Source organism: Hylobates moloch, unplaced genomic scaffold (assembly GCF_009828535.3).
Source record: "Hylobates moloch isolate HMO894 unplaced genomic scaffold, HMol_V3 SCAFFOLD_17, whole genome shotgun sequence".
Classification (NCBI taxonomy): Eukaryota; Metazoa; Chordata; class Mammalia; order Primates; family Hylobatidae; genus Hylobates; species Hylobates moloch.
In genome coordinates, this window is record NW_026652292.1 from 72,142,278 (window position 1) to 72,150,396 (window position 8,119).

At 57.1% G+C, this 8,119-nt stretch overlaps 2 protein-coding genes across 2 annotated transcripts; both read left to right on the plus strand.

Moving 5' to 3' along the window:
* Positions 1-289: 289 nt before the first annotated feature.
* LOC116456770 (uncharacterized) lies at positions 290-2,024 on the plus strand. Its single transcript, XM_058430012.1, has one exon. The coding sequence runs from the start codon at positions 589-591 to the stop codon at positions 1,234-1,236; it is 648 nt and encodes a 215-aa protein (XP_058285995.1). The 5' UTR covers positions 290-588; the 3' UTR covers positions 1,237-2,024.
* Positions 2,025-3,582: 1,558 nt separating this feature from the next.
* On the plus strand, positions 3,583-7,237 carry NKX3-2 (NK3 homeobox 2). The gene is made up of 2 exons (XM_032135814.2): positions 3,583-4,142; positions 5,552-7,237. Exons 1-2 carry the CDS (start codon positions 3,677-3,679, stop codon positions 6,085-6,087), a joined length of 1,002 nt encoding a protein of 333 aa, XP_031991705.1. The 5' UTR covers positions 3,583-3,676; the 3' UTR covers positions 6,088-7,237.
* Positions 7,238-8,119: the final 882 nt, after the last annotated feature.

Here is an 8,119-nt window from a genome sequence, read left to right on the forward strand (position 1 = left end):
CACACATACCCTTCACTTGCTCACTCAGTGAAACACCGGCTTCAGAAGGCACCGGGTCCAAACCCTCGTTTTAAAGGACTGGAAGCTAAAGAAAGCAGGTGACTTCAGTCAAGGTCACCGGCATCTGAGGGACGAGCCCCGCATGGCCTTTCGTTGCTGGGCAGCACCCGGCGCGCGCGCCCTCCGGCCGCTGGCGTCAGGGAAGGCGGCCCAGGGCACAGGTGGCGGGCGTCTGGCGCGAGGCGCGCGGTGGCGCCGCCAGGAAATCCCGAGCCCACAGGCCGCCCCCGGGAGCGCGGGCACGTGCGCAGCAGCTTACGGCGCGCCCCCGAGAGCCGGGGCTTCCCCTTCCCCGCCCCCTTGGCTTTCGCAGTCAAATCCCGCTCTCCGCACGCCGCCCGCGGAAGTCTCACCGCGCCGCAGCACCCCCAGCCCGGGCGGTTCCGGGAACAGAAGGGCGCGACGCGTAGGGGGCCCGTAGAATCTAAACTGCGGAGGAGGAGCGGGAGGAGGGAGGAGGAAGAAGAGAAAGGTGTGGAGGAGGAAGGGAGGGAGGAAGAAGGAAGAGAGGCAGAAGATTAGGAAAAAATGGGCCCCTGGGCGCGGCGGGGTAGAGAGGCGCGGACGCCGAGCGAGCCCGGTGCCTCTCGAAAGCCTCACCGGCCGCCTCGCCGGGCCGCGCAGCCTCGCCAACTCCCGGGCCGGCCCAGGCCGGAGCGTGGCGCCCGTCGGGAGGTTGCAGAGTTCCTGGAGCTCACAGCTGAGCCCGAAGGAAGTCGCCCTCGATGGGCAGGAAGCGGGACCCAGGCACGCCCGCGCGGTCGCGTCCAGATCTGCGGTCCTCCAACAGGGGCAGGCCTGCTGCGCCTTCGCCACACACCCCCACTTCTGGGCCTGAACTCCGTAGTTACGCCGGGATATCTCTGGGCATCCAACCACCTCCCCGCCCCCACAGTCTTTTCATCTCCACCCTACCCCTTGCTAGGAGCAGCTTCTAGTTGCAGCTCAAGACCCGCGAGTTCACCCTCCGCGCCAAGCACCCAACTCCCGGCCCTGCCTACAGTCACCCACAGACCTAATGATCGACTAAGCGCCGTAATGGCCCGAGATGACACCAGGAGACTCCCTTGCTGTGCGCCTCCTGAAGACGCGGAACGTAGCCCCTTTCTCACACTCCTGGGACACAAAAATACCCGACAACTCAAAATCGCCGAACCACATCTTTTCATGCTTTGAAGACTTCTGCCCAAGCCTGTGGCAGGAGCATGTCCAACTGTGATTTGGGTTTCTTTTTAAACATCGAATCAAAGGGAAGAGGGGAGGGATTCGCAACTAAATGGTAGTTGTTTTCAAGCAACTCTTTACGTAGCCCCAAACCTAGTCTAGTATTCGGTCATTCAGCCCCCAAACATCTCTGCCTGCCTTTATGTTCGGATCTCAGTCCATTATTTGTCGGCATCAAGTCCTAAACCCACAAAGCGATAGTTGTGCGGGACACCAAACCCATACCTGCCCGTCCCCTACCTTCCAGGCAACCAGTGTCAATCTCCTCACTATATATAATTCCCAACATCCCTACCCGAAGTGAGGAGAACGGTAATTTAAATAATACAGCGGGGGAGGAGAGGACACACTGTTTTTGAAAGACTGTAAGCATTCTGCTGTGTTCCACTCTGCGTCCTTACACTTGCTGAGCACTGACACCAAATTTAAATGGCGTTCCTTCAAAACTGATGTAAAGAGCTGTGAAGGGCAATGACTTCAACTGGATATTTTTTCCCAGGTACCCTACAAGGTTTGCACAAAGCAAGAAAGCATCATGTAGCCGAAATGCTGAAAAGTATAGATGCTGCAAAACCTCATTCTGAGGCTGAAAACTATGAATAGTCGGTGTATTTCCTTCTGCGGTGCAGAAAAAGAACAACCAAAAAGAAAGCAACAGGGGGAAATGTTATTTATTTTAATGACACCAAAACTACCAATCCTAGCAATTTATTAAATTAAAATCATAGTCCTTTAAATGTATTTAATGGTTCAAGTTTGTGTATTTGGTGTTAACTCTCTGGTAAAGTTTATGGAAAACAGTGAAGTACGTTAATTGAGCAAATTTTATATTAAAAAAGGAATAACACATTTAAAAATGTTTTTATATACCCACAATATTTGTGTTTCTTAGCTTGGTTCCTACTATTACATAATACAATGCATTTCTTATTTTTTAAAGAGCAAAAAGTGTTGTCACTTCTGGATCACTTTATGGTAATTCCTAGGTATACTTTTAAGCAAACATATATATTTATAATTTTATTCAACTCACAAGTAAGAGATATTTAAAAAAAAAAATTTTAAGTATTTTTTTTCTTCCTGATGCAAAACTTAACAAACTCCAATTAAATTCAATATTGATCTGCCAGGGAAACGACCATAAAATTTACAGAAATTCTCCCAAAGATGCCTTTCAATTCTTCTCCTGACTTTAGTTCTAACTATACCATTTTTTTCTAATTCCTCTACAAAAATCGAATCAAATCAAAGACGACGAGGAAAGAAAAATATTTCTAGAGTGATCTTAATTAACTGATCATTTCAGCAAAGAGCATTAGCAATGAAGAAGCGGCGAAACTGTCGGGAGAAAAAAAAGATGCATTTTGTTCTTCGTGTTTATAATCCTTCCTAGAGAACAGAAACTACAAGCATGATTTATGGAACTGCATTATCTTGGATTTTCTCCGCAGATTTGACTCAACTTAGTATCAGTGTTCTATTAAAGCGCTGGAATAGGTGGATCCATCTGCAGAGGTAAGAAACGTGGTTTGGGGTGGATGAGCCTCCTTGTTGCTGGAGGGTGCTTCGAGGACCAGGCTTAGGAGAGAAGGGGTTAAGTCAGACCCTGTCTTTAGCGGCGCAGCGTGCCCAGTTTTGTCTGTTAAACTCAACGTCGCCCAACTGGAGCCAGCCAATGGACGGCCGGGAGAGCCCGGGACAGCCCAGTGGAGGGGTGTGGCCTCAGGCTGTCACTCAGCAGTGAGGAATGACACCCGGGCGGGAGGGGGGTGGTACAGTGGAACGCAAGGGAAGGAAAGAGAAAAGAAACAGATAAAACCAGGGCAGGGGGTAAAAAGGTGCCCCGCGCCTCTCGGAATCCAGCGGCTGCGGCTGCGGCTGCCGCCGCCGCCGGGGGTGGGCTCCGGAAGAGCCTGCCCAGCAGGGAAGGGGAGGACTGGCCAGGAGCGAAATCCTGCAGGCGAGGAAGGGACAGACGCGCAAAGAAAAAGTGACTCGGGCCGTGCGCCCCGGCGGCGCTCGGGAGGGGACTGCTGCCACGGAGGGGCCCCCACCAATCCTCCTTCACGTCCCCCGAGGGGGCAGACCCCGGCCCGCCCCTAAGGGCGAGAAGCGATGAGATAATCCAGCTGAGCTGCGAAAGGAGAGCGTCTGGCTCTGGATTCGGGGGGAGGGGGTCTCCGGACGGGGTGGGCCTCTAAGGTGGGGGTGAGGGTCGGCGCAGATCCTGGAACGGAGTGGGGCGGGGGCTGCTGGGCCGCGCAGCAGTGGGCGGCGGCGGCCTCGCACACCCAGCTCACTTGCGCTGCTGCAGCCGGCGCTGTCTGTCCCGCTCGGAGTTGCTCGGCGCGCCAGCTGCCCGCCCCGCCGGCCGCTCCGGCCCGCGGCGCAGATGGCTGTGCGCGGCGCCAACACCTTGACGCCCTTCTCCATCCAGGCGATCCTCAACAAGAAAGAGGAGCGCGGCGGGCTGGCCGCGCCGGAGGGGCGCCCGGCGCCCGGGGGCACAGCGGTGTCGGTGGCCGCGGCGCCCGCTGTCTGCTGTTGGCGGCTCTTTGGGGAGAGGGACGCGGGTGCGCTGGGGGGCGCCGAGGACTCTCTGCTGGCGTCTCCTGCCGGTACCAGAACAGCTGCGGGGCGGACTGCGGAGAGCCCGGAAGGCTGGGACTCGGACTCCGCGCTCAGCGAGGAGAACGAGAGCAGGCGGCGCTGCGCGGACGCGCGGGGGGCCAGCGGGGCCGGCCTCGCGGGGGGATCCTTGAGCCTCGGCCAGCCAGTCTGTGAGCTGGCCGCTTCCAAAGACCTAGAGGAGGAAGCCGCGGGCCGGAGCGACAGCGAGATGTCCGCCAGCGTCTCAGGTCTGCTGCGGCTTCGCGGGGATGGGGGCCGGGCTGAGGGGATGGACGCGGAGGGCAACCACGCCAAGTGGGGTGGTCAGCTGTGAGCACCCTGCGCCCTGGGGCTCGGAGGCTGGCCAGATCCCGAAGTTCTGCGCTCTGGCGCGAGCTGCTCTATCACTTCGGGAACTGAGCCCACGAGAGACCGGAGTAGCTCCTCAGAGCCCTGCGTCCTGGGGAGAGGCCTGAGACGTCCTGGGCCAATATGCATGAGACTGGGTTGGGAGAACCGCTGTCCCCTGCGTTCGGGAGTCTTTCAGTTCGTCGCCAGTGCTTTCTGCCGTGTCTGTCCCCAAATCCCCAAAATCAGGGAAGCAGAAAAGTGAGGGGTTCAGAGACCTAAGGTAGCCAGTGACCTAGCTCTGGACCAGAGACCCTGCCAGTTCAAGGTCCCAGGGCCGGGCCCCATAGTAGGTGGATAGGTGGTGAAGAACACCTCCGCGTGGGCCAGAGCTGAGAATCTGCAGAACTAGAGCTTTGGGGAAACGGCTGGTTTGGCTTTCTCAGACCCCAGGTCTGGGAGAGCAGCCGTAGGCCGAGGATCCCGGAGTGGGTCTTTAGTTCATCCTGGAGGCAGGAGAGAGGCCTCTTCAGCCGTGGCCTGTCCTGTCCTGTGGTCTGGAAGACCCGGGTGCCCGCCCTAGTTGGGTACAAGCTTCTGTAGGCCTCAAGCACCGGGGAGCGCTGGACCTTTCTGCTGGAGTTCTTCGGAAGGGCGGGTAGGAGACCGAGAAACTGGTGTGGGAACTCAAGGCAGGGGCAACACTCACTCTTTACTCGCCAGTCCATCCTCTCATCTAAGGCCTTGGCTCAGCCTGTTTCCATGTCCCTCACAGCAATCCCAGGCGGCTGAGAGTGAAAGATTCTAAATACCTTTGGCCCCCAAATCCGCCTCCACCTTTCCTTACCTGCACCAGACAAGTGTGTGCTGCGAGGACGCGCGCGTGTGTGCGTGTGAACTGAGTGTGGAGAGGCGCGTGAACCCAAGCAGAGAGCCGGAAATGCAGTCTAGAATCCCAGTGCTCAGCGCTGAGAGCCGGGAGGGCTTTCGCGGATGCTCGGGTCGAGTGCCCCAAGTTACTGAGGGGAACCTGGGTCCCAGAGAGGGTGGGGAGCTGGTCTCGAGAACACAGCGTTGACACAGCGGCTGAGTCTGCCGCCCTCCCCAGAAGAAGCCTAGATGGGATACCCAGTGGGGCAAAATTCTAAGACTGGTCTCCCGGGCCCAGGGCCTCCCAGACCTCTGCTCCGCTTGAGTGGGATCAAAGTGTATTTCCGCCCCACTCCCGTGACCCCTGCAGTTGAGGCCCGGCCTCACCTCGTCTGTGGCGCTGACAGTCTCTTGTTTCTGTTCCCACCGGGGTCCGCAGGCGACCGCAGCCCAAGGACCGAGGACGACGGTATTGGCCCCAGAGGTGCACACGTGTCCGCGCTGTGCAGCGGGGCCGGCGGCGGGGGCGGCAGCGGGCCGGCAGGCGTCGCGGAGGAGGAGGAGGAGCCGGCGGCGCCCAAGCCACGCAAGAAGCGCTCGCGGGCCGCTTTCTCCCACGCTCAGGTCTTCGAGCTGGAACGCCGCTTTAACCACCAGCGCTACCTGTCCGGGCCCGAGCGCGCAGACCTGGCTGCGTCGCTGAAGCTCACTGAGACGCAGGTGAAAATCTGGTTCCAGAACCGACGCTACAAGACCAAGCGCCGGCAGATGGCCGCCGACCTGCTGGCCTCGGCGCCCGCCGCCAAGAAGGTGGCCGTAAAGGTGCTGGTGCGCGACGACCAGAGACAATACCTGCCCGGCGAAGTGCTGCGGCCACCCTCGCTTCTGCCACTGCAGCCCTCCTACTATTACCCCTACTACTGCCTCCCAGGCTGGGCGCTCTCCACCTGCGCGGCCGCCGCAGGCACCCAGTGAACCGGCCTGGGCTGAGGCAGCGAGTGATTCCCGCGCTCCGGCTCCGGACCGCCGCTGACAGCTGTAGGCTGTAGCCCGCCAAGGAGGCACCTGGAGGTGAAACCCAGATCCAGCTCCCGTTAGCCAGGACTTGTCCTGACAGCTGGGCTGAGTCTGCCCCGAGGGGGCGCCTTTTTCTAATTTGAACAGAGGCACCCTATGGCCTAGGGGCCCTGATCGCCCACCGGCCTGGAAGCCCCTGGGCTCTATTTATTATCACGACAATGTTGGAATTAAATTTGGATTCGAATATGTCTGCCTGGGGGTGGGGTTTTCCCTGAGCGGGAACTCCTGGAGACCACATAGCCTGAATCCTCAGAATTTCAGGCCTGCTGGGAGCTTTCTGCACTAGGCCACACTAGTTCATGGTATCCATGCTACCAATCTATGTGTATCTACATACCTTTTATTTTTGGAAATTGCATTTGTAACCAAGGAGTGCGAAACCCTGACAGTCCCAGGCAGCACCAGGCCAGGGGTTGATTTGAAACCCGAAGGATTGGGTTTTCAGGCCCTCTGCTCCACCCCTCCTGTGTATCAGAGCTAGGGTGGGGGCGCCCGATTCGGGTGCTGAATGTAAGGAGGGGAGCCTGCGAGTGTGGTGCAAGCCGGGGGGTCTCCACATCTTCCCTCTCTGAAGTCCAGGTACCTGCACAAGCAGGAAGCGCCTGGGAGCCCCGGAAGGAGGAGCGCGCACACCCGGGCAACCCTCTGCGGAAACTTTCCTTCGTTTCTTTTTATTTGTTTAAAGGAGGTTAAGACGTATAGCACTTTTCAGTTGTTTGTATTCAAATGACGATTATTTTTATACTCAATGTGAATATCCCTGGCCAGCCTTTCCACGGCGCCCACCGCAGTGCAGCTGCCTGGCCCTCAGTCTGTACCTTCCGCCCTCTGCGACCCCTGTGCTCTCTGGCCCGGGACTCCCCTATCCGCCCCTCACTTACCCTTCAACAGGTGACCCCACCTGTCTTGTCAACCTCGCCGCTTTTCGCCTCCTTAATGGCACTGTGCACTCAACTAGAGTATTAACTGTAAAAAGATTTGTGAAGTTTAGAAGCTCTATTCGCTGTATTTTTTCTTTAATTTATAAACTTTTAGTTTAACATGCCCTCCTGGACGCCGCGTTTTCTCTGAAACTGCCTCTTTCCGACTTTGGGGGAACCAGTAAGGCGGGCTGGAAATAGCTGGGGCTTTTTCCAACCTCTTTTCAGTCTTGGACCAAGGATGCTTAGTCTGTCCTGGGAGCAGCCCTGCTGCCCGCCCACTCCTCAGGCAGGGTATAAACCTGGGCAGCTCAGAAAAATCATGACTTCGGGGGCTTTGCAGGAGTCATGGACGAATCCCACTGAAACCGGGAACAAATTCCTAGGATTTCTCCCCATCCTCCCCGTGAGCATTGGTTTCAGAGCCTAGTAGGGGTCCATGGTTGAACCCCCAGCCAATGTCCATCCCCCATCCTAATGTACCGACTCTTTCATCTCCCCTCACCCCACCCCACCCTGTTGTTCTCTGCTTTCGATTTTAGGAGCCTTTCTCTACGTTATCTAGTCTTTAGTTTCGAGAGTGGGTTAGTGAAAACTCCTGCTAAAATTCTGAAGCGATTAGTTGCAAACCAGGCGTGAATAACCTGTCTCTCGGAGAAGGGTCACCTGAGCGTTTTCCTCGGACGGGTGCAATTGGGGCTCTACAAGGTTTCAAAGCGCTTCCTCGCACTCAATAAAAGGGCGTCATTTGATCCGCACCGAAGCCCACCCGGGGAGCAGAGAATGGGCAGGGCACCATTATTTATTACCCCATTTTACAGATGATCATACGCAGCTGGCGCTCCCAGACTCCCCAGAATGCTACAGATTCACTGGAGCTAAATGCTCACCTTCACTAGCCGCTCAAGCCGAGTCCCGGCGAGCAAGGAAGAGTTAATGCCACATTGCGGGCGTTGAGGCTTCCAGTCCGCGGGTGTTTCCCGAGTCGGGAAACACCAAAACCCAGG

Bases quoted from the DNA above. Each gene is read 5' to 3' on its own strand.
- LOC116456770 (XM_058430012.1), top strand. From the start codon at position 589: ATGGGCCCCTGGGCGCGGCGGGGTAGAGAGGCGCGGACGCCGAGCGAG.
- NKX3-2 (XM_032135814.2), top strand. From the start codon at position 3,677: ATGGCTGTGCGCGGCGCCAACACCTTGACGCCCTTCTCCATCCAGGCG. The intron at 4,143-5,551 runs GTCTGCTGCGGC...CGGGGTCCGCAG, and splicing joins GATGTCCGCCAGCGTCTCAG to GCGACCGCAGCCCAAGGACC.